At 41.8% G+C, this 26,415-nt stretch overlaps 1 protein-coding gene across 3 annotated transcripts in view; it reads left to right on the forward strand.

Annotated features, from left to right (window-relative positions):
* The window catches only part of LOC143927536 (laminin subunit beta-2-like), a 169,809-nt gene that overhangs the window by 127,194 nt on the left and 16,200 nt on the right, over positions 1-26,415 (forward strand). For 2 of the 3 annotated variants that reach the window (XM_077451656.1, XM_077451655.1), the window contains exons 20-28: positions 72-303; positions 429-592; positions 5,011-5,040; positions 11,499-11,723; positions 13,658-13,875; positions 16,054-16,150; positions 19,987-20,359; positions 20,518-20,702; positions 23,766-24,007. In XM_077451656.1, coding sequence (XP_077307782.1) covers positions 72-303; positions 429-592; positions 5,011-5,040; positions 11,499-11,723; positions 13,658-13,875; positions 16,054-16,150; positions 19,987-20,359; positions 20,518-20,702; positions 23,766-24,007 — 1,766 coding nt within the window. The remainder of the gene's footprint in view (positions 1-71; positions 304-428; positions 593-5,010; positions 5,041-11,498; positions 11,724-13,657; positions 13,876-16,053; positions 16,151-19,986; positions 20,360-20,517; positions 20,703-23,765; positions 24,008-26,415) is intronic. The other variant, XM_077451657.1, reaches the window with a different exon arrangement.

Below are 26,415 nucleotides of genomic sequence, written 5' to 3' on the forward strand. Positions count from 1 at the left end.
TGAGAATCAAGAAGCGGTGAGCATTTAGCAGCGACGTTGATTTCTGCTGATCAGTATTTTCTTTTTTTTAGCCTGTGACTGTAACCTGGAGGGATCCACACATAACTTCTGCGACCAATACAATGGGCAGTGCCCTTGTCGGCCTGGCGCATATGGCTCCAAATGTGATCGCTGCCAGCCAGGGCACTGGGGCTTTCCAAACTGCCGAAAATGCGTATGCAACAGTCACTCGGAGGAGTGCGATCAGAGGACCGGAGCATGTCTGAACTGCCGGGACAACAGCGTGGGAGACAGATGTGAGAGGTGACTTTCCTCACTGGTCACCGTGAATGTAAAATCTGATTCCTCCTGTAGTTGTCGAATCTGTGCACCACCATGAAAAGGTGCAAACAAGGTTCAAGGTTTAAGTATCCATCTTTATATTCCAGGTGTGCTCCTGGCTTCTTTGGAAACCCTGTACTTGGATCAGGTGATCATTGCCGGCCGTGTCCATGTCCAGAAGGTCCCAACAGTGGGCGACATTTTGCCGCATCATGCCACCAAGAACCACGGTCAAGGCAGGTCATCTGCAACTGCAACCAAGGCTATACAGGTGAGATTGCAGTCAGGGCAAGGGGAGAATTACAGGGAAGGGTTGGAACGGGCAATGCTGCCTTTTTATCACTGGTTGATAAATACCCTCACCCATTGCTCATAGCGAAACCCCACCAACTCTTGGCCAAGGATTTTTGCCCCAGCCACCAATCTCTCTACTCTGAACAATGCAGACCACCTCCTTCGCATGGAAATGATAAACAGACACCAATGTTTCTCACACATCCACTCCTCAATGCAAAAGAGAAAGTGCAACCCTTTGCTAGGGACACCTCAATAGCATACTACAAAAACAAAGAAGAGGGCACATTATGTGAATAAATAATTTATTTATATACCAAAACTAGATATACTTACAAACCACTATGAAAACAAAAATCATCAAAAAAACATCAATGGTAATGTAGCTCTGTCCACTGCACATGCTCCTTCGCTTGGAAAGACACCACCTTGATCGTTACTGGCTTACGCATTTTGAGGGGTGTCCCCTCTTCCTCAGAGCTGAGGAAGAGGTGACATGCCTTGAAATATGTAAGCCAGTAAAGATCAAGGATAATCTAGCTTGGTCCACTGCACGTGCTCCTTCGCTTGGAAAGACACCACCTCGGTCGCTACTGACTTATGCGTTTTGAGGGGTGCCTCTCTTCCTCAGAGCTGAGGAAGAGGGGACATGCCTCGAAACATGTAAGCCAGGAAAGATCCAGTCGGTGTCTTCCCAAGCGAAGGAGCATGTGCAGTGGACCAAGCTACATTTCCGTAAATCTTTACTGGATACTGACTTACATGTTTCGAGGCATGTCCCCTCTTCCTCAGGACACCCCTCAAAAGGCGTAAGCCAGTAACAATCAAGGTGGTGTCTTTCCAAACAAGGAGCATTTACAGTGGATCAAGCTACATTACCGTTGACAATTTTTTTATGAGCATTGTTTTCACAGTGGTTTGGGGTATATCTGTTTGGGTTTACTAATACATGCTTTATTGGCATAATGTGCAAGGCTGGTGCACCCTCTCATCTTTGTTTTTGTAGTAACCAATCTCTCTCCTTCCCGTGACCTCTATGGCCCTATTTTCAGACACTAGGCCAGCTAAATAAAAGAACCTGTTATTAAACCAAAATAGATTTATTCACAAACCGCAGTGAAAACAAAGCTCATCAAAAAATTGTCAATGGTAATATAGCTTGGTCCCCTGCACATGCTCCTTCGCTTGGAAAGACACCACCTCGGTCGTTACTAACTTATGCGTTTTGAGGGGTGCCTCTCTTCCTCAGAGCTGAGGAAGAGGGGACATGCCTCGAAACATGTAAGCCAAGAAAGATCCAGTCGGTGTCTTCCCAAGCGAAGGAGCATGTGCAGGGAACCAAGCTATATTACCATTGACAATTTTTTGATGAGCCTTTTTCAGTGAATTGTGAGTATATCTACAGTATTTTGGTTTATTAATAAATGATTTATTGGCATAATGTGCAAGGCTGGTGCACCCTCTCTTCTTTGTTTTTGTAGTAACCAATCTCTCTGCTTCATGTGACCTCTATGGTCCTGCTTTTAGACACTAGGCCAGCTAAATAAAGTATTTTTGGATGGTGTAATTAGAGTTGGTGAGGTTTATCGGGTAGGAAAACCAGGCAAGATTAAACCTAATCAGAGAGGGGCACAGAAGAGGTTTTTCCTTTTAAAAGTCTAAAATCTAAAAACGTTTCACTTTAAACAGACCCTGACACCAAATCCTTTATTTCAACAAAAATCTTCCTATAAGATTATATGTATATTTAATGTATTTTAGGCATATTATTTACCTGTAAAACCCTCCCTGGTGTGGACATACTAAAGCCCTGAGACTGCTGCTGGGTGCTGCCATCCTGGAAGTGATGTCAGCAGACCCAAATTACACTCTATAGCAGGGATATGCAATTAGCGGACCTCCAGCTGTTGCAGAACTACAAGTCCCACGAGGCATAGCAAGACTCTGACAGCCACAAGCATGGCACCCAGAGGCATGATGGGACTTGTAGTTTTGCAAAAGCTGGAGGTCCGCTAATTGCATATGCCTGCTCTATAGTATTCCCCTTTGCTCCTCTCCTGGCTGCTACAAAAAAGGTTATGTAGGTAGCTTAAGGGAGGCATGAAGGAGCTGGGCCAGCACAGACAGTAATTAGACACGCCCAGAAGTGGAGAGGGCTGTGGTGTGCCAGGAGGGAGGGGGCTGTGCTAAGGAATTGACTGTTTGTGAAATAAAGTCAAATTTTCTAGCAAGTTTAAAAGCACGTTGCAAGCAATTACAAAAATTATCGCAGGCAAATACACAGCAAGAAAACATTTAATATATTTGATTTTTCTGTCCCTTTACCTTCAAATATTTTAAGTTGGTGACAGGGTCTTTTAAAAAATTTGAAATGGGCAAAGTAGCAGAATCTGTTCAAAGGAACCCCAAAACTTGGCCAATGCTACCCTGCCACTCCTTCATTGCCAATGCTTTAGACAAATCCTGCTGGTTCTCAGTATGGGGGGGGGGGGGGGCATGAAACATCCTCTCATGGGACATGAGGCACGAGCACTGTGACCTGCTGGAGGGAGTGATATCACTTCCCCTTGTGGTCAACACCAGACAATATTGGGGTTGTTATCGACAGCTGCTTCTGGAGAAGGAATTGCCGGAAAGCACTGAAGAGGTGAGTATCATTGGGTCTGGAGTATGGGGGCATTTTCCCTTTGTACAGATACTGTCACGTTTCCCTAAATGTGTTACTATAAGTCACAACCATTCAACATGCTACCTAGAAGAAAGCAGAGCCTACATATGTAATAAACAATATGGCTGGCAGTTTTCTGGTGGCAGCCATTCTGTGCATTGAGGTGATAATCTTCACGGTGGTGGCTGCCATTCTGTGTGTTGAGATGATACCCTTCACAGTGGTGGCAGGCATTCTATGCATTGAGATGATACTCTTTACAGTGGTGGCAGCAATTCTGTGCATTGAGATGATACTCTTCACAGTGGTGGCAGCCATTCTGTTCATTGAGGTGATACTCTTCACAGTGGTGGCAGCCATTCTGTGCATTGAGATGATACTCTTCACAGTGGTGGCAGCCATTCTGTTCATTGAGATGATACTCTTCACAGTGGTGGCAGCCATTCTGTTCATTGAGGTGATACTCTTCACAATGGTGGCAGCCATTCTATGCATTGAGATGATACTCTTCACAGTGGTGGCAGCCATTCTGTGTGTTGAGATGATACTCTTCACAGTGGTGGCAGCCATTCTGTGTGTTGAGATGATACTCTTCACAGTGGTGGCTGCCCTTCTGTGCATTGAGGTGATACTCATTCACAGTGGTGGCAGCCATTCTATACGTTGGGATCACAATAATTTATAGTGGTGGCTGCCATTTTGTGTGGTGAGATGATACTCTTCACAGTGGTGGCTGCCCTTCTGATACTCATTCACAGTGGTTGCAGCCATTCTATACATTGGGATCACACTAATTTATAGTGGTGGCTGCCATTCTGTGCATTACTCATTCACGGTAGTGGCAGCCATCCAGTGCATTAAAGTGAAACTCATTCATGATGGTGGCAGCCATTCTGTGTGTTGAGGTGACATTCACTCACAGTGGCGGCAGCCATTCTTCATGTTAAGGTGACATTCATTGACAGTGGTGGCTGCCATTCTATGAGTTGAGATGATACTCTTGGTGGCAGCCATTCTGTTCATTGAGGTGATACTCTTCACAGTGGTGGCAGCCATTCTGTGCATTGAGATGATACTATTCACAGTGGTGGCAGCCATTCTGTTCATTGAGATGATACTCTTCACAGTGGTGGCAGCCATTCTGTGTGTTGAGATGATACTCTTCACAGTGGTGGCTGCCATTCTATGAGTTGAGGGGGCACTCGTTCCCATTGGTGGCAGCCATTCTATATGCTGGGGTGACACTCATCCACAGTGGTGGCTGCCATTCTATACGTTGGGGTGACACTTATTCACAGTGGTGGCTGCCATTCTATAAATTGGGGGTGACACTCATTCACATTGATAACAGCCATTGTACTGTATGTGTTGAGTTGACCCTCACTCATGGTGGTGGCAGCCATTCTATATGTTGAGGTGACACTCATTCATAGTGGTGGCAGACATTTTTTGTGTTGAGGTGGCAATCATTCACAGTGGTTTCTGTCATTCTCTCCATTGATTTGACAATTATTCACAGTGGTGGCAGCCTTTTTGGTGCTTGAGCAAATTTCCATTCAAAGAAGGATGTGCCAGCCAATGTGTGCATTGAGCCAACTTTATTCATTGAACTGGCAGCCATGTTGTTTATAGAATGGAAGTTGGTGGCATTTTAGGTGCCTGTTTGAAGAATTGTGTAATGAGGGCCACCTCTCATTTTGGGAATGTTTTACAATTTCTTTTTCCAGGACGGGTGAAGAGGTCAGGAGGGGCCCGGCGTGAGTAAACGGCTTCTCGACCTTGCCACCACCCCATGCATGGCTTTCCCCTCACTCTTGTGGTGTAGACACTGAACCATGCAGTTAATAGATATCACGTATTAGAGTTCCATTGGCTTTTTATGGGTTTCCAAGGCTGGGGCTGCATTGTATTTAATGAGCACAATAAATACTAATGAGCATTTCTAAGTTCTCCAAAATGGAGATTTACTACCTACCAATCCTCATTGGGCAACAAGTGGAGAATTCATCTGTTCTATGGCTAAAAGGAGGAACTCTGTCAGTACAACTTTGCAACACATGCACATTCTCCCAGGTTTTTCCTCTTTAAAAGTGCTGCAAGTATAGCAAATTACCAGAAATCCAGTGAAGTTCTATCTTCCTTTTGGGACCAACAACACAGTGCTTCTGCTGCACTAAAAACCCACTCAGATAAGCCCTTCCTGCTGCACTAGAGAACGTTACCTTTCCCCCGTCCCTCTCTGTCCAAAAACATATGAATACATTGACTTATTTTCTAGCATTTTCTAGCTGCTTTGACTCCCAAGAGTCTGAATAAGCTCTCTATGTAGGGAAAGGGCTCTTGGAAGATGTAGTTCTGGGGGTGCGCCTTTATCGATATGAACTGCAAGATCTGCAAGAACTTTACAATCCTGATAATGATGATAATGATGCCACAGGGAGTAAAATAAGTTGTTTCTTACTGCAGGACCAAGGTAAAAAAAAATAATAATGTTGGGACATGATCTAGGGGTAGAAGAGAAGCATTGGGGATACATTTGCCTATAAAAATCCTTTAATGACTTTTGGCCCCCGAAATATCAAGCACAAAAAAGCCTTGCTTCTTACACCAAGCCATGGGAGATCTGCTCAGCCTCATACTAATGTTACTAATGTCCCAGTTTGTGTGACGTTTCCTCAACTCACCAGTCACAGCTTAAAGGATCAAAAGTGGAGGCTCTTCTTACTAATCCCATTCCCCATGATGTTCAGTATGTAGCTGTTACCTTTTCTGGAAAGATCAGTTAAATGGTCATATTGGGGGGAGATATTGCCCTCAGCTGTTGATCCACTTCTGTAAATGCTGGTTGACTGGCTGCCATGTTGAGCCCCTAGCTACTTTTTTAGTCATTGGCTAGAACATGGAAATAAGTCAGAAGGCAGGCCTACTTGTTTCCCACAATAGGTTTCCCTTGGTGGATGGTATAGGGCAGGCTTACCCTGTTTCCCCCGAAAATAAGACCTAGCGTGATTGTCGGTGATAGCTGCAATATAAGCCCTACCCCCCAAATAAGCCCTAGTTAAAGTCCTTGTAGGTCTTATATTGCAGCCATGGCAGTCTGAAAGTCAGCACAAAAAAATTAGGAAAGAGAGACCGAAGATGTCCAAAGCTTGGCAGTCCATAGCAAACAGTTCCATTTTTACCTTTCACAGAAGGGTTGCTAAATTATAGGTTACTCCACCTAGAAAATGAATCATTGCTTTATGTAAATCTGGTCTGCATATGGAATTAAAACAGGCTGGTTCACCAACCCACACTAATGTACAACAATGCAGTATGTTGGTGTGAACATGCCTTATACCATGCAAGGCTTTGGGTTGTGCCTACGCTGGGCAAGGCAACACTGTCCAACACAGTACAACGTGCCTGGTTTGAACCAGCCCTAAAATAGAGTAAATGTGAATGACTGTGTTGTCCATTGTAAACCAATCAGAGTCCTACTATGTCTAGTGCAGGTCTCAGATTAAACATCTGATGTACTTCCAAGATGCCTACTGTAGGCTATGGCTGTTCTTGGACAGGGTCTTTTAGCCTCTAAGGTAAAAAGGCCAAAGTGTGGCCGACCCCCCCCCCCCCCCCACCAAACCCCCCCACCCCCCCCCCACCCCTAATGAGCTGTAAGCTTTTTCACCATCATAGGGTTGCAGGTTCTGCCCTTTTTGTGCCTTTCCTGCTAAAGCGTCCAAAGTGGCTACCTCTTCTGGCTACCTCTTGGGTCAACCGTGGGCTAAGGGAAATTAATGTCTATGGTCCGCTTTCAAAATTCTGCATCTGCACAGGTGAATGTGAAATGAGGTGAAGTAAATACAACTGTCTACTATTTCCTACCTACCCTTTCAGGCTCGGCTTCAGATGGTTTCTTGACAGTGTGATGCAATATACTGACTCTGAGCTCTCTTCTGCAGTTCCCTTCTCATTTTATAGTGGACAAGAGGGCTTAATGACCCAATCCAGGCTGGTCATGGGTGGCCCAGCTTTATCAGCACTATATAGACTGTAGACCTTCCACAGCTTCCTGAACTAAATGCCTATTCCACAAGTTATACATGTTCACTTCACAGCTGCCTGAACTGTTCCCAAGTTTTCCATATATGCAGATCACAGCTGCCTGAACTGTACACTCATCCCACTTAGTCATATATTGCCTTATCACAGCCAACACGGTTCAGTCAGCTTTTTGCAGATCACAGCTGCTTGGATTGCAAACACATATTTTAAGTGTACGAATCACAAGAAATACGGTATATACAAGTTATTTTATCCTTAGCAGACATTGGACGCAAATGCTGCCCAATTCAACCAAAGTGCAGGCAGACTCAGTGCACCATCAGAGGTACATATGTTAAGCTTCAAGGCACCATTTTATACAACACCTTATGACTATACTATGAGCTGATAGAACTTTAGATAAATTCTTTGGTCTTAGCTGATTGGAACCAATCCATTATAACCTTAATCTATTGTTTTAGGTCAGTGCCGGGGTGATAAGTCACCTAACGTCTTCCTTCATCTCTATGGTTGATCACACACACTACTTGTTCTTTATGTTGTCTCTGATCCTTCAGGGGTGATAATGAGCTTCTTTCACCATCTCAGATGCTCATATTAACCCTCCTAGTAGATAAATCTACTTCTTAGAGGATCTGCTGTATCCCTCTTGTACATATGAGAGGGAAGAATTGGAATTGCACCAGTGTACCGCTAACTCTGTCAACATACTATTGCCATGAGTTACAGTTGCCTATATTAATATGACTTCTGGTTGCCTATCTGTCAACTGCCCAAGATTTCGATTGCCTACTTCAATCAATCTTCCAAGAGCATAACAATATGATGGCAGTGTGCTGTCTTTCAGTGCCAAGAATTCAGAGCCTGGTATTGTCAAAAAGTGCCAAGAATCCAGAGCCCAAATGTGCCACACATTCAGAGCCTGGCAGTGGCAAGAGTTCAGAGCCTTGCAGTGCCAAAAATTCATGTCCTGATAGTGCCAAGTTTCAGGGCCTAGTAGTGCCAACAATCCAGAGCCTGGTAATGCCCTGAGTTCAGGGCCTGGTTGTGCCAAGATTTCAGAGCTTGGTAGTGTCCAGATTTCAAGGCCTGGTAGGGCCAAGAATTCAGGGCCTGGCAGTGCCAATAGTTCAGAGCTTGGTAGCCCCAATAATTCAGAGCCTGGCAGTGCCAATAATTCAGAGCCTGGCAGTGCCAATAATTCAGTGCCTTGAAGTGCCAATAATTCAGAGCCTTGTAGTGCTATTAATCCAGGGCCTGGTAATGTGGCTTTTGGCTTGGAGGTACAAGTGAAATGATTTATCTCTAAAATTGATTATATGATTGCCAGGTGATTGCCAATTACTATACAAATCCTAATCTCTTTTAGCCCAGATACTACAGGCAGAGCTCTTCTACCCTCACTGCCAGTTCCAGCATTGATACAGTGAAAGATCACACCCTTCCTCTCCCCCTGTTCATTCACAAAAAAAGCTTTGGGGTTGATTTCTATAACTGAAGAGTGCTAAATCTGGTGCAGCTGTGCATGGTAGCCAATCAGCTTCTAACTTCAGCATGTTGAGTTAAGCTTTGAGAATAAAACCTGGAAGCTGATTGGTTTCTATGCACAGCTACATCAGATTTTACACTTTCCACTTTTAGTAAATCAACCCCCTTTGTATTCTCTTCTCAATCATCTATTCACAGAACGCCTTTCATTCTATGAACAGAATACACATTTTTATGTGACTGAGGGAAGAGGGAATCCCTGCACTGTTCAGTAGCCGGAACTGTCAGTAGCAGTATCAGGAAAAAAGAAAAAGGCCGCTGATTGTAGTATCCCCGCTGTAAGTAACTATAGTTTGTACAGTAAGCAGTAGCCAATAGAAAAATCAACATTAAAGGCACACATGTACAATTCGTTTAGCTCCGAATTAGTTTTTCGTCAAACTTTTGCATATTCATTAAGTCGTATCCGTATAAAAGAAAGAACGTTTAATGAATTTTTCCAAAAATTAGAAAAATCCAAAAATTCTAAAGAACGAAAAGTCGAAATTCAAAAATCCAGAAATTCTAAAGAACGAAAATCAGAAAATTTGAAAATCAGAAAGAGCGAAAATCAGAAAATAAGAACGGAAATTTGAAAATCCAAAAGAAAAAAAAAACACTTGGATAATTTCTACTCTAATTAAAATATTACGTTTATTAATCATTATTATAGGTTATTTATTATTATTTCATAGTAATAAATAATAAGAATAATAAAAACTATAATTATAGTTATAAAACCCAGCCCCCCCCCCCCCCATTTTACTTACCTGAACCCTTTCATCTCTTCGGCGGGGGTGCGCTGTCCCTCTCTCCACGGGGTCCCGGCTCTTGATTGGATAGATTGATAGCAGCGCAGCCATTGGCTCCTGCTACTGTCAATCAAATCCAATAATGCGGGTGCTGGACTGTGGACACAAATGTTGGACTCGGGAGCGCGTCCCCAAGGTAACCCCCCCGGGAGAGCGCTTCTCCTAGGGGGTTATCTGATGTGGAGACGAGCCGTGAGAGCAGCCGGGGGACCCCAGAAGAGGAGGTTCGGGGCCACTCTGTGCAAAATGAGCTGCACAGTGGAGGTAAGTATAGCATATTTTTTTATTTAAAAAAAACAATCTTTTACAATCCCTTTAACTAGAGATCAGAGCACTTATCACCAAGGTTGATCTGGTACTTCAAGTCACTTTACGTAGCTCCCACATTGGCATAGAAAAACGAGAGGCTCCAGGACTCTCCATTTGCATCTATAAGGTAAATACCATTGAACATAAGAAAGAAGAGAAGAAAAGAGAAAAAAGGTCAGAGGAAAGCAGCAGGAGTCAATTCCTTTGTACAGATTTTTGATGTCCAATAAATTACTTTTATACCTCAGAGGTGCTTTATCCTTATGGGGTCCTTTTTCTTGTGCTGTATGATTTTTGGAGGCACTTACCCATAATCGGGTTTGACACTAAGCAGGTTTTCCACTCCCAGGATTCTCTTTTAGTTGTTTTTTTTCTAATTGGGCTACTTTTCAATTTACCTTTCTTCTAGCTAAGCTGTTTATTGAAACGGAAGCAAGTCATCCCTTGATAACCTTTCCAGGTGCAAATGGCAAATTTCCTCCTCCTGTTCTATGGCTGGCAGTCTTGACTGATAGGTCAACGAGCTTCCTAAACGGCTAATCACAAGACAGTATTAAAATCAGGCAGCTGCAAACAAGAGACAACAATGATCTGTATCAAGAGATAACTTGCTAAATCAAGAAAGGTTTACAGTTTGTGGAAGAAAGACAGTCAAGGGTTATTATGTATGGGATAAAGTTTATTTTCAGAATGTGTGAGACTTTCTTTAATTATTAGACATGTGCAGTTCATTTGTTCCAAATTAGTTTTTTAACAAATTTCGACAAATGTGTTAATTCGGAAACATCCGAATTAACGAAAACCCATAAATTCGTAAATTTGTACATTCGAAAATGTGAAATTCGGCTTTCTTATTTTCGGAATTTGAAAGGAAATTCCAATACCAATAATTTATTAGTTAGTTATTATTAGTTAGTTCGTTATTATTTCAAATTTTCAGATTTTCTTTCTTATTTTCGGAATTTGAAAGGAAATTCCAATACCTATAATTTATTAGTTAGTTATTATTAGTTAGTTAGTTATTATTTCAAATTTTCCGCTTTTCTTTCTTATTTTCGGAATTTAAAAGGAAATTCCAATACCTATAATTTATTAGTTAGTTATTATTAGTTAGTTAGTTATTATTAGTTAGTTAGTTATTATTTCAAATTTTCATATTTTATTTCTTATTTTCGGAATTTGAAAGGAAATTCCAATACCTATAATTTATTTGTTAGTTATTATTAGTTAGTTAGTTATTATTAGTTAGTTAGTTATTATTTCAAATTTTCAGATTTTCTTTCTTATTTTCGGAATTTCGACTTCTCAAATTTACTAATTGATGAATTTACAAATTGCGATCATAACGAATGACCCGAAAAAACAAAAAACGAATTAAATGATAACTAATAAATTTTTTCGGCAGTGCACATGTCTATTAATTAAGACATGGTTGGGGGGAGGGGGGGACGCACTGTAGCCTCAGGGCTCCAGTAATGTGTTTTTTATGGCATTTTCAGTAATGACATTGTAATCCCCAGGACCGCGGTGTGACGAGTGCTCCCCTGGATTCTATGGAAATCCATTCCAGACTGGAGGCCGCTGCCTGCCCTGTCAGTGTAACAACAACATCGACATGACCGACATGGGGTCCTGCGACCGGCGCACCGGCCTGTGCCTCAAGTGCTTGTACAACACGGAAGGGCGGTTTTGCGAGCAATGCCGCAATGGCTACTATGGCGATGCGTCAAGACGCAACTGCAGGAGTAAGTGATCTAGTTTGCTTCTTTGCCTACAGAAATTTTACACTTTCCATTTAAGTTGTATGTAGCGCCATTCCAGCAAGACCTTCATTAGATCTGAAAAGGTGGCTTGGAGAAGCTACAAAACCTCTTCAACATTTGTTTTTAAAATGTTTTTATTTTTTGAAAATGTATTATAGCAAAAAGGAAAAAATATTGTTTTCTCTTTTTCTTCAAAATCGTCGCTCTTTTTTTGTTTATAGTGCAAAAAATAAAAAGCGCAGAGTTGATCAAATGCCACCAAAAGAAAGTTCTATTTGTGGGGGGGAAAAAGGACATCAATTTTGTTTGGGTGCAATGTCGCAAGACCGCGCAATTGTCAGTTAAAGCGACTCAGTGCAAAAAATGGCCTGGTCATTAAGGGGGCAAATCCTTCTGGGGCTGAAGTGGTTAATTGAACAAGCTGAAGTTAGAAGCTGATTGGTTTCTATGCACAGCTGCACCTGATTTTTCACTCTCCCGTATTAGTAAACCAACCCCAGTGTGTGTTTAGTATCTCTTTAGGAAGATCTTCCCAAGGAGGACTCAGAACCCTATTCTGGCTTCTGGAGCAGATGCTCCATCTCTTATGTTACAGAAATCACCCCTCAGGATCACTCCATATCAGACCAGTGCATATTCCTTATTTTTAGCATCTGCCAAGCCCTGATGAAGGTTGATGGCCCTGAAATGCGTTGGCTTTTGAGTGAATGGGATGTCTAATAAAATTTACTGCTGGACTTTACAAAAAAATTCCAAAACTTTCCTTCCAAGTCGATTTGAGGAGAAGCAGCTTGACATACTGTATGTTCTATCACCAGTACACATGTGCAATTCGTTTAGTTCCAAATTAGTTTTTTAACAAACTTTGACAAATTCGTTAATTTGCAAATTTCTGAATTTTTCAGTCTCCGAAATTTCAGAAATTCAGAAATTTTGAAATTCGGAAATGTCAAAATCGGAAATTCTAAATTCTGAAATTCGAAATTCTGAAATTTCAAATTTCAAAAATTCATAATTTCAGAAATTCTAAATTCTGAAATTTGTATATTCAGGAATTGGAAATTGGAAACTTCAAAATTTCGGAAACTCAGAAGTTCGGAAATTCGAAAATTTCAGTGATTCGAAATTTCAGAAATTCAAAATTTTCGGAAATTAGGAGATTCCAAAATTCGAAATATCTAAAATTTGAAAATCCAAAAATAAGAATAAAAATCTGATCATTCAAAAGAATGAATATCTGAAAATTTGAAAACCCAAAATTCTGAAACAATAACTAATACTAATATTAAATTATAGATATTGGTATTTCCTTTCAAATTTGTCTGTTAGTGAACGTATTTGAACAAATTATCTGAAAGAATGAATGCCGTATCTAAATGAATGGAATGTAACGATCTAATGATAATAAATAACAATAATAATAAAACCTTTTTATTATTATTATTCATTATTAATTTCTTGCATTCCATTTGTTTATTTCGGATAATTCGTAACTTCATATAAATTTGTATTCGTTACGTTCACAAACAGACAGGTTTGAAAGGAAATTCCAGTACCTATAATTTAATATTTAATATTAGTTGTTATTTTGAATTTTACTGATTTTCTTTCTTTTTTCAGATTATTAAATGTTCGAATTTCTGAATTTTTGAATTCCGAAAATCCGGAATTAAAAAATTCGGAAATTTGTAATTCGGAAATTCAAAATTCGGAAATTTGAAAATTCGGAATTTTCAAAATTCGGAAATTTGAAAATTTGGAAATGCGAAATTTGAAAATTTGGAAATTTGAAAATTTGAAAATTCGCAAATTCAGAAATTTCTGAAAAAAGCAAAAAAAAACATGTCTAATCATCAGTTATCCTTGTCGTCATTGTTGTAATTTCCTGTAATGAAGACATTGCGTTCTCTCTACAGAGTGTGTCTGTAACTTCCTGGGAACCGATCGCGGTCAGTGCACCTCCAGAGACGAGTGTCTGTGCAACAAAAGCAGCGGCCAGTGTCAGTGTTTGCCTAATGTCAAAGGACAGAGCTGTGACCGCTGCAGCCCCAACTTTTGGAACCTTGCGAGCGGAAAGGGGTGCTCCCCCTGCAACTGCGACCCCCACAATTCCTTCAGCTTAAGCTGCAATGAGGTTAGTTCTTAGGGGCCATTGACATTAGATGCGCTGGGCAACTATGTCGGGACAGTCCCGCTGTAAGATAATGCAAAATGCCTTGTCTTGTAAAAGGCCGGTTCACCACCGTAGTGAAGTACAGCATGTAGTACTTATTTTCAGCGCAGTGATGTAGGATGCAATCCACTGCCATGCACCTTACTGTGGCCAATAGCACTTCAGAAAATGTCACTTTGTCACATTTCAATAAAGTTTGCTTTAAAAAAAAAAAGAAAGAAAGAAAAACAGTGAGATGCACAGTGATTGGTGCATTGCATGCTACTGCACTCCATAGATTGTTGTCATCTTAAAGTGTTTGTCAGCCTAACAGTTCCAATTCCTGATATGTGCCTGCTGTACCATGTACTTGTATGAGAAAGTCTCCTATTCTCTTTGTATTGCTTCTCTGTGTGAAATCCCTGGTGATCCTGCCAGTCCCTCTGCTTTTCTATTAAAAACTGACCACGCTACACAGGAAAACACAGCATGATCAGTTCTCTAGCTGTGCTGGGAACTCAGCCTTCTCTCCCCCCCCCCCCCCCAATGATCAGACTTGTCCTGACACACCACCCTGCACAGCCATTCACTGGGGAGATCAGTGTGCTGCAGTTTCTCCTCCCCCCTGGCTCTTATGCAGCTGAGAACAGAGGGAATGTGATCACTTATAATGTATTTCTCATGTTTTGTTTTATATACCTGTACATAAATGTTTTGCCTTTCATTTCTATTTTAAACTTAATGGGTTGTTTTGCAAGGCAATCATTTACAATCACTTTAAGCCAGCCATACATGGATTGAAAGGTGTCCAGTTCAGCAGGGAACAGCCGGATTGCTATCCGTGTGTGGGCAGGCTGGTTTTACACAATCTTATTTATTGTTCAACTTGTGTACAGCCAGCCAGTTGAGTTTTTCCCAGACAATCAGTGGCTATAGCCAGCAACACTGCAACACTGCTCACTGTATTCTGATGGCAGAGAAGGCTCCAGCAACACTGATCACTGTATTCTGATGGCAGAGAAGGCTCCGGGCTGTCAGAATACAATACCACAGCGGGAAGGGTTCCCCCATTCACCTTAAATGTGTGGATTGGGGAATCGGATGTTTTTTATCGTTCAACCTCTGTGGCGGCTGGTGCTTAATTTTCTTGGGGGGGACGGCCCGCAGCCCCCCTAGCCAGCCAGCCAACCAACCACATAACCAAATACCCCATCCAGGTCGCGGCTTTGGCGGCTCCCCCCGCGTCTCCTCCTGAGTCCCGGCGGCCGCTTCTCCTCCCAGCCAATAGACATGTGTACTGACAAAAATTGTGTTCGTTTTTGTATCATTCTTTTTTTGCTTTTTCCGGAAATTCGGAAATTCTAAGATTTTCCAAATTTTAAAATTTCCGAATTTCCCAAATTTTCACATTTTCGAATTTCCGAATTTCCTAATTCTCGAATTACCGAATTTCCGAACTTCTGAATTTCCCAAATTTTCCAATTTCCGAATTTCGATTTTCCGAATTTCCTAATTAGAATTTCCTAATTTTGAAGTTCCAAATTCCGATTTTACGATTTTACGAATTTACGAATTCCAATTTTCTGAACTTCTGAATTCCGAATTTCAAAAAATTCTGAATTTCTGAAATTTCGGAAATTTTGGAAATTCAGAAATTCTGGAAATTTCGAAATTTCGAAATTAACAAATTTGTCAAAATTAGTTAAAAAGCGAATTTGGAACTAAACTAATTGCATATGTCTACCAATCACCAGTTAGGACTTGCGGCCAATCGGGTCTTAGGACTCCTGGCCAATGGGGTCTCTTGACTCGTTTCCTGAGTGGCCGGGAGGAGAATCAGGAAGACAATAGCGAAAATTTATTTGCTCTTGTCACACAACTGGGTGGGCTCAGGGCGCTGTGCTCTGCGCCCCAAACCCACCCTTTTTTGCAGCCAATTAGCTCCTCAGGCTCTAATCATGTGCTTCTAAAAAAAAAAACCCTGTTGGAATCCATGTGTCTGGCGCCCGGCATGTAGATTAGGCGTCGGCGCATGGATTAGGGGGGCGGCACCCCTAATGGAGCGGCCGCCACTGTTCAACCTGCTGGTTGAACTAAATAAATGATCATTATATGGGCTGCTTCACACTAATATTTTTCTTTCTTTTTCTCCTTTTAAAGTTCACAGGAAAGTGCCAGTGCAGACCGGGATTTGGAGGATCGATGTGTACAGAGTGTCAGGAAAATTACTGGGGGAATCCCAGCGTTCAGTGCAGGGGTGAGTGTCTGACAACTTTGTGAAATAAGGTTTTATTAAATATGTTTTATTGCTCTTTAGGTAGTATTGCAACAAAGGAGTGTGATGATCCTACACATAGAAATACTTACCAAAAATTATAATTCTAACCAACACAAGCAATGTAAAAAGAAGCAAGAAGGAATAGAGATAAGAACTTTGAGCGATGACCCCCTGATATTTCAAATCACAATAGTTGTACAGACTATTTATATAAAAAGTCATATCTTTTTTACAAATCTTTAAAAGTGAACATATCACATAAAAGGAGAACATGGAGCCCACATATATAAAGCCAAGAGTAAGGTTAGTAGACAATGGAAAATTCTTACGCGTTGCGTGGTCACAGTCGCTTCTTTAGGGCTTCAATCTCTTAGCGTCTGACCTAGTATTAATAAACACATATAATAAGTACAAAACTGAATAAATGTAAATACAGACATACATAGGAAACCCCCTATCCCAGGGGCTTCTGGTGCTCAATATATTAGGGGGGCTGCAGCAAGCAAACCTGACCCCCCCAGCGGGAGATGGACAGCGATGATCAGTGGCCTCTCGAACGGGAGATGGACGGCGGCGATTAGTGCCCCCCCACAGGAGATGGATGGCGGTGACCAGTGGCCCCTCCCACGGGAGATGGACAGTGGCGATCAGTGGCCCCTCCCATGGGAGATGGACAGCGACGATTAGTGCCCCCCCCCCCCCACAGGAGATGGACGGCATCGATCGGTGGCCTTACCTCGAGCTTGCAGAGAGAAGAGCCGGATTGTTTCTCCTCCCGGCCGAACGGAAAGTGGATCCTGAGACCCGATTGGCCGGGAGTCCTAAGACTCCCGGCCAATCGGGTCACAGGTCCCACTTCCTGACTGGCCTGGGAGGAGAAGCAGGAAGACATTAGCGAATATGAATTAGTTAATGTCACACAACGGGGCGGGCTCAGGGCACAGTGCTCTGCGCCCCGTGCCCTCCTTTTTTTACGCCAATTAGAGCCTCGGGCTCTAATCATGTGCTTCAAAAAAAGGTCACAGGTCCCACTTCCTGACTTGCCTGGGAGGAGAAGCAGGAAGACATTAGCGAATATGAATTTGTTAATGTCACACAACTGGGCGGGCTCAGGGCACAGTGCTCTGCGCCCGTGCCCTCCTTTTTTTACGCCAATTAGAGCCTCAGGCTGTAATCACATGCTTCAAAAAAAAAAAAAAACATTGAAATCAATGCGTCCCGTGTTCTGCATGTAGATTAGGGGCCGGGTGCATGGATTAGGAGGGGTGGGATCCCTACACCCCTAATGGACAGGCTACCACTACCCTATTCCATGAAAAAGAGAGGGAAGAAGGCGGGAGAAGGGGAGGGGGAAAAAATGTAGAATTTTTGCAGGGTCCTGGGTTTAGTAACATTTTAAGTCAGTCCCCTTATTATGTATAGGCTGCCAGCGCTCGACTATTGATAAAAAAAAAAATTTCCATGACCTTTTTTAAAAAACGCAGCTCATCTAAGGGCACGGTATATGCATTGTGGTGCACTGCAGTGCTGTCTGTGTTTGGCTCTACTCTACAAGGAATTGGGCCCTAGACATGTGCATACTAAAATATTTTGTTTCGGAATTTCGTTTTCGTCCGAAAAATACATTTATTTAGTTACTCCTGAAATTTGCTTTTATTTATTTTGTTTCGTTAAAAAAATGCATTCATCCGAAAATCCAAAATAATTAAGGTCGAATCTGTCATTGAAGGCTTATGGTGTCTGTTAAATGTTCTAAGAAGATTCGACATAGCAGCTAGACTGTACGACGTCGTGATCGTACATTTCCGGTCGAATGTTCCGCCTACAAGCTATTGTAGAATTCCAATGTTGTATGACACTAGAAATAATTATATTTATTAAATAGTATTACTAGTCAACCAACATTAGAATTCTTCTATAGCCTACGGGCGAAGCATTTAACCACAAAGGTCCGCTCGCTTGCTTCGTCGAATCTTCATGTCAAATCTTTTCTCTCTGTGTCGAATAATCTTGGACTAATAGAGTTAGGTTAGGCACATTCAACCTTTTTTTTGCTATTGTCTCTATAATGTCGAATCTTTCCTCTCTATGTCAAATCTTTTCTCTCTATGTCGAATCTTTTCTCTCTATGTCAAATCTTTTCTCTCTATGTCGAATCTTTTTTCTCTTAATGTCAAATCTTTTCTCTCTATGTCGAATCTTTTCTCTCTATGTCGAATAATCTTGGACTAATAGAGTTAGGTTAGGCACATTCAACCTTTTTTTGCTATTGTCTCTATAATGTCGAATCTTTACTCTCTATGTCAAATCTTTTCTCTCTATGTCAAATCTTTCCTCTCTATGTCAAATCTTTTCTCTCTATGTCAAATCTTTCCTCTCTATGTCAAATCTTTTCTCTCTATGTCAAATCTTTCCTCTCTATGTCAAATCTTTTCTCTCTATGTCGAATCTTTTCTCTCTATGTCAAATCTTTTCTCTCTATGTCGAATCTTTTCTCTGTATGTCAAATCTTTTCTCTCTATGTCAAATCTTTTCTCTCTATGTAGAATAATCTTGAACTAATAGAGCTAAGGTTAGGAACATTCGACCACAGGTTCAATGGACACAGATCGCTATTGTCAGTGTCATGTCAAATCTCCTATCTATACCGAACTATTGCAACTAAAAAGAAAATAAAGCATATGGTTATGTCGGATCTTTCCGTTTTCGGATTCTGCACGTTTTTAACAAACGATAATGAAAATACCCGAAATTCTCATATATTTCCTAAGTGATTTACCATTCTGGTGTAGATTTCTTCTACTTGTATGTATAGTGAAAACATTTTTTGGATAGAGTAGAGATAGATTTAACCCCCTTCATGACCAGGCCATTTTTTGCAATACGGTACTTTAAAAATTGCGCGGTCATGCAACGCTGTACCCACATGAAAATTACGTCATTTTTTTTCCCCCCACAAATACAGCATTCTTTTGGTGGTATTTGATCACCACTGAGTTGTTGTTCTTTTGGCCTATAACAAAAAAAAGGCCAACAATTTAGAAAAAAAACAATATTTTTTACTTTCTGTTATAAAACATATTCAATTAAAAAAAAATTCTTCATCAATTTAGGCCGTTATATATTCTGCTACATAAATTTGGTACAAAATATAAGCGTATATTGATTGGTTTACGCAAAAGTTATCGCGTTACTAAGGGATGAGATGTTTTTTGTTTGTTTTTTTGCTGACAGAACAGAGCTCTGCTTTGTTTATATGGACAGATCTCTGTTCTGTGTCTCTCCTCGCCGGTCAGTGGGTGCTGGCGGACATTTATTGTCTGGTACCCGCTGATTGGCTTGTGCTGTGTCAAATCACAGCACAGCCGTGGCGGCACACACAACCCCTATCCGGAAGTGCCGTGAGCTGGCACAGGAGAGCTGCTCTGCTGCTGTATAACTAAGTTATGTGGTTGGCAAGTGGTTAAAAATCCTTTTGGTTTATTTAATTTTTTGCAGTCTCTGTCCCATTTGGGATATTTTTCTTCATTTCCTGTTCTGGAGACACAATAGGAAGTGACATAAAATGTCTACAAAATAAGAGAAATTTGCATTTTAGACAGTTGTTACCGGAGCAGGACCTCACCTTTAGTGTTGGTGACAATGGTAAAATATTAGATTTCTCATAATCTTTCTGACAATGGCCAACCAGGACAAATAGAGAGGATGGAATTACACAAACAGTAATAAAAATCTGGCAGGGTTTCTAACTCTTCCTTACACCATCCAAAACGAAAACCAGTCATTGCATTGACTTTCTGATCCCTGATTTGCAGCTTGTGACTGCGACCGCCGAGGCATTCAGTCTCCCCAATGCAACCGGGGCACCGGCCACTGCACGTGTCGCCCGGGAGTCTCAGGCGTTCGCTGCGATCAGTGTGCCCGCGGCTTCTCCGGACAGTTCCCTGACTGCCAGCCTTGCCACCAGTGCTTTGGAGACTGGGACCGCATCGTCCAAGACCTGGCCAGCCGCACCCGAGACTTGGTACGCCGCGGCAAAGACGTCCACCAGACCGGTGTAGCAGGAGCCTACAAGAAAAACTTTAAAGACATAGAGGCCAAACTGGCCAAGGCACGAAAGATCGTCAACTCCCGAAACGCGACGGTGGAATCGGTGACAAATCTGATGAAAATTATGGATGACCTAAGGTTAGTGGATGAATAAGTTATGTAGCTAAAGTGGTATTGGTTTTTCCACCCCACTCAATCCACAACTAAACACGAAAAAACTCTTTGTGTTTATACAAAATAGTTTTTGACGTTGTGCTGTATCTCCTTTTTTTTTTTTTATTTACTACTTTTAATAGGAATAAAATTAATGAGTCAACAGAGGCGCTAACCCAACTGGAGACTGAGCTGACCAATGTGCAAGATGAAAACTTTGACGCTAATCATGATCTTGCTGAGCTGGAGAGGGAGGCACGAAGCCTAAACATGACCGCTAAGGAGAGGGCACATCAGCTGGAGGTTCTGAAAAACTCCAACTTTTTAGGTAAGGGCTGAGGGTCAGCATATGAAGTAACAAACTTATACAAAAAAATGGAACAAGTTCCCCTACCAACGGGGTTTTTAGGCAGCAAAAAACAATGATAATGACATGTCAGAAATAATATGAAAAAATATTTTATTGTATGGTAAAAACATGAGCTCCACCTAGATAATTAAAACAAGAGGAAGAGCAAGCTCTTATGTTCAAAATACAATGATATCAATGGGCATACACTAAACAGACTTAACTATAAATACACTGTATAAAATAGTAACAGTAAAAATAGTTCTAACGCGTTTCAACCACTAGGGTCTTCTTCAGAGATAGTCTGTTGATAGAAAACAAAATTAAACTTAATTAATCTATCAAGTAATGTTTGTATTAGGAATATCTTAAATTTGTTAGTATGGTTTACCCAATAGTGTATTTCCAAAAGATTAACGTAAGTTGTAATGCTTAATGGTGGAGTTCACCTATAGGTTCATGCTTCAGTGTCCTTCACATATTGGAGAATGTTACGTGGTCCGTACGTTTCGCCACAGAGCCAAGCAGAGGGGGTGGGGTCACTTATACAAATGTCAGGATTCCCATCCCAAAAGATGACAAGAACACATATATTTTCCTTAGTCCTGTTTTTACTATACCAACATATCCACAGGCAAAGTGCATCTGCAAAGCACTCAGGGTTCAGTGCAGGGAAGGTGTATGGATCACTTAATGGCATACACTTCAGCAGCATTTGCATGCTCTGCACATACTTTTTCTTATCAGGGAATTTTTTTTGGATGCAATTAACTAGAAGGAGGCTTTCAGGGGGTTGTATTGTGATAGCTGTTGCAGATTGGTTTGTGTACGTATGGAGTTAGGATTGGTCTGGAGATCTGGGTAATTCACTAAAAGGATAGCTTGTTTAGGTCTTCTCTCACCTCCTGCCGTGCCTATGGTTTAGATCTTCTCTCATATTCTAGCACCCTTGTTGTTTAGGTCTTCTCACCTCACCTACCCTCCCTATGGTTTTGGTAGTCTTTCATCTTCTAGCCCTCACAGTTGTTTATGTCTTCTCTCATTTCCTAGCCCCCTCTTGTTTAGGTTTTCTCTTATCTCCTAGACATCCCTCATCCCTCACCCCTTATCTCCTCTTGCCCCTCCTCGTTTAGGTCTTCCCTCAACTCTTAGCTACCTCTTGTTTAGGTATTCCCTCATCTCTTAGCTCACCTCGTTTGGGTCTTCCCCCATCTATTTCTCCCCTTGTTTAGGTCTTCCCTTATCTCTTATCCCCTTCCTTGTTTAGGTCTTACCTCATCTCTTAGCTCCCTTTGTTTATATCTTCCCTCATCTCTTAGCCCCTCCTTGTTTAGGTCTTCCCTTAGCTCTTAGCTCCCTCATATTTAGGTCTTCCTTCATCTCTTAGCCCCATCTTGTTTAGGTCCTCCCTCATCTCTAAACTCCTCTTTATGTCTTCCCTCATCTCGTATCTCCCCTTGTTTAGGTCTTCCTTCATCTCTTAGCTCCTCCTTGTTTAGGTCTTCCCTCATCTCTTAGCCCCTCTTGTTTAGGTTATCCCTCATCTCTTAGCTTCTCCTTGTTTAGGTCTTCCTTCATCTTTTAGCTCCCATTGTTTAGGTCTTTCCTCATCTCTTAGCCCCTTCTCATTTAGGTCTTATCTCATTTCTTAGCCTCTTTGTTTAGGTCTTCCTTCAGCCTCCTCCTAGACCCCTTTTGTTTACGTCTTCTATCATCTCCTAGCCCCCCTTGTTTAGGTCTTTTGTGATCTTAGTCTTGCCTTGTTTAAGTCTTCCCTCATCTCTTAGCCTACTCTTATTTAGGTCCTCCCTCATCTCTTAGCCTACTCTTATTTAGGTCCTCCCTCATCTCTTAGCCTACTCTTATTTAGGTCTTCTCTCATCTCTTAGGCCACCTTATTTAGGTCTTCTCTCATCTCCTAGCCCACTCTTGTTTAGGTCTTCTCTCATTTTTTAGCCCCCTCTTGTTTCGGACTTGGGCTTCCCTCGTGGCCTTAGCCCCCCTATTGTTTAAGGCTTCTCCCATCTCTTAGCCCCATATTGCTTAGGCCTTGTCTCATCTATTGTTTAGGCCTTCTTTCATCTTTTAGCTCCCTACTGTTTAGGTCTTTTCTCAATTCTTAGTTCCATTATTTTTTTACATCTTCTGTCATCCCTTAACCCTCTTATTGTTTAGGTCTCCTCTCAAAATTAGCATAGAACGTCCTGGTATGTGAGTGTACCTAGACACTCCTGTGATTGCAGCCTCATAGCTATATTTCTAGAGTGTGATATCATCTAAGGCAGAGGTCTCCAAACTTTCTAAACAAAAGGCTAGTTTACTGTTGTGCAGCCTTTCATGGGGCAGATTGTGGCCAGTGTGTGTAGAAAATGCCTTGTTGGTATAAGGGGAAGGAATAGTGCACCATTGTTAGTGTTTGTGGCAGGAATTATGTCCCATTGTTGATGTTAGTCTGAGGAATAGTGCCTCGTATCAGTGGGAGGAATATTGCCGCAGGGGCCAGATAAAGGCAAGCAAAGGGCTGCATTTTGCCCCCAGACTGCACTTTGGAGACCACTGATCGAAGGCCATGCTGCCAGTCTCAGGAGATTTGGAGTAAGATTTGAGTTGAGCGATAATGTCATTATTGTGATGCTCACTAATTGCTGAAGGCTCTGACACGAGGAAGCAAAACCCTGCCTCTACCAAGATGGCTGCCTTCGTGCAGAGACCCACAGTGCAAGAAGGCATGGTAAGTCAGTAATGGGGAAAATATCAGCTGCTGGGAGGCAACAGGCAATACTGGTGTCTAGTTGTTTTTCCTCCCTCTGCCTTCCACAGTTCAGTTCCTTTTTAAAGTATATATGCCTATAGTTTCAACTGCCTGTAATGCTTTATATTATTGATCATTTGACATGTCTTTTTAACTGGAGGCCCAACTTGTGAGGTTATGTGGTTTACAGTGCGAGATTTACTAAAGCCAGGTCATCACACTGGTCTTTTATAATACTCCTGGCTGGGAAAGCATTCCCTTTACAGCTTGTGGTTGTTGTCTTGGCACAGGAGCATATGACAGCATCCACCAGTCCTACTCCAAGTCACGACAGGCCGAGCAGCTGGCCAACGCTTCAGCGATCAACGTCCCCAGCCCTGTTAGTGACTCCGCCAAGACCCGCCTTAAAACGGATCAGCTACTGGCCAGAAACCGAGATGACTTTAACCGGAAGAACGCAGCTAACCGCCGGGCGCTCGGTGATATGACAGCCAAAGTTAACACACTCGACCTGAGGAATATTAATGAAAAGGTTTGTGTTCAGAATGCATACTGGTCAAATCTGAAACAGGTTTTGTAGTGTTGAAGCTTTTTATTGTTAGTTAGGGCTCTTTCACACTACTGTCTGGGGGCCCGGTAAAAAACAGGTGACTGAGCTGTGGTTTTTACCACCCTTCCAGTCGCCCACCAGAGTTCTGACATTACAGCCTGACAGGGCTGTGCACATTCTGTGGCAATGATGACATGCTTTGCGGCAATTTTAACATCATTCGCAGAGTTTGAATGGAAGCACGACCTGCCAAACCTGTCCACTGAGATTAGTGGGGGCGCACCGCAACTGCGAGCAAAATACCTGGCTCACAATTGCGGCATAATCCTACACAGATGTAATCGTCTCAGCCTACAGCATATGAAGGCTGTAATTGTCCAGGTAGAATTAAAGTGTATTGACGTAGGTTATTGAAACTCAACATGTTTTGTGGCAAAGCGCTTCCTCAGGAGCTTGACTGTATAGTATCAGTAGAGAAGAGTATATAACTCCCAATCAATGGTACAGATGGCTGGTCTAACAGGGTTCCTTGGAAATATCTTACGATATCGAGAAGATCTGAAAGGGTTAAAATAGAAGAACTAACAATGTGTCTTTTCAAAATGTGGGCGGCAATGAAGCTATAGGTATACAATTATAAAGGAGGTGTCCATATTCCAAAACTTAAACAGCCCTGCTCAATGAGCAGTCCTCCAAATATATAAATGGTGTCAGTGTGCGTAATCATCAAAAGATGCCTGCGCATACAAACGGCAGCCTCCAAAAAACCTCCACCTCCACTATAGCAGAAGATATTTCCAAGGGACCCTGTTAGACCAGCCATCTGTACCTTTGATTGGGAATTACAGTGCCTTGAAAAAGTATTCATACCCATTAAAATTGTCCACATTTTGTCATGTTACAACCAAAAATGTAAATGTAATTTATTGGGATTTTATGTGATAGATCAACACAAAGTGGCGCATAATTGTGAAGTGGAAGGAAAATGATAAATGGTTTTCAACATTTTTTACAAATAAATATGTTAAAAGTGTGGCGTGTATTTGTATTTAGCCCCCTTTACTCTGATACCCCTAACTAAAATCGAGTGGAACCAATTGCCTCCAGAAGTCACCGAATTTGTAAATAGAGTCCACCTGTGTGTAATTTAATCTCCGTATAAATACAGCTGTTCTATGAAGCCCTCGGAGGTTTATTAGAGAACGTTATTGAACAAACTGCATCATGAAGGCCAAGGAGCACACCAGACAGGTCAGAGATAAAGTTGTGGAGAAGTTTAAAGCAGGGTTAGGTTATAAGAAAATATCCCAAGCTTTGAACATCTCACGGAGCTCTGTTCATCATCCGAAATCGGAAAGAGTATGGCACAACTGCAAACCTACCAAGACATGGCCGTCCACCTAAACTGACCAGCCGGGGAAGGGGAACATTAATCAGCGAAGCAGCCAAGAGACCCGTAGTAACTCTGGTGGGAAAATCTGTCCACGGGACAACTATTAGTTGTGCTCTCCACAAATCTGCCCTTTATAGAAGAGTGGCAAGAAGAAAGAAATTGTTGAAAGAAAGCCATAAGAAGTCCAGTTTTCAGTTTGTAAGGAGCCATGTGGGGAACACAGCAAACATGTGGAAGAAGGTGCTCTGGTCAGATGAGAGAAAAATTTTACTTCTTGGCCTAAAAGTGAAACGCTATGTTTGGTGGAAAACTAATATTGCACATCACCCTGAACACACCATACCCACCGTGAAACATGGTGGTGGCAGCATGATGCTGTGGGGATGTTGTTCTTCAGCAGGGACATGGAAGCTGGTCAGAGTTGATGGGAAGATGGATGGAGCCAAATACAGGGAAATCTTAGAAGAAAACCTTTTAAAGTCTGCAAAAGACTTGAGACCGGGGCGGAGGTTCACCTTTCAGCAGAACAAGGACCCTAAACATACAGCCAGAGCTACAATGGAATGGTTTAGATCAAAGCATATTCATGTGTTAGAATGGCCCAGTCAAAGTCCAGATTGAAAATCTGTGGTAAGACTTGAAAATTGCTGTTCACAGATGCTCTAAATGCAGTGAAAGGTGGTTCTACAAAGTATTGACTTAGAGGGCCTGAACACAAATGCCCCCCACACTTTTCACATATTTATTTGTAAACAAAAATTGGAAACCATTCATTTTCCTTCCACTTCACAATTATGTACCACTTTGCGTTGGTCTATCACATAGCCTTTACATTTTTGGTTGTAACATGACAAAATGTGGAGAATTTCAAGGGATATGAATACTTTTTCAAGGCACTGTATATACTCTTCTCTACTGAAATACTATACATTCAAGCACCTGAGGAAGCGTTTTGCTGCGAAACATGTGGAGCCTCAATAAACTACGTCAATACCTG

The sequence above is a fragment of the Lithobates pipiens genome, unplaced genomic scaffold (genome assembly GCF_037356315.1).
Source record: "Lithobates pipiens isolate NorthernLeopardFrog02 unplaced genomic scaffold, aLitPip1_a1.2 Scaffold_23, whole genome shotgun sequence".
In the NCBI taxonomy this organism is placed as follows: Eukaryota; Metazoa; Chordata; class Amphibia; order Anura; family Ranidae; genus Lithobates; species Lithobates pipiens.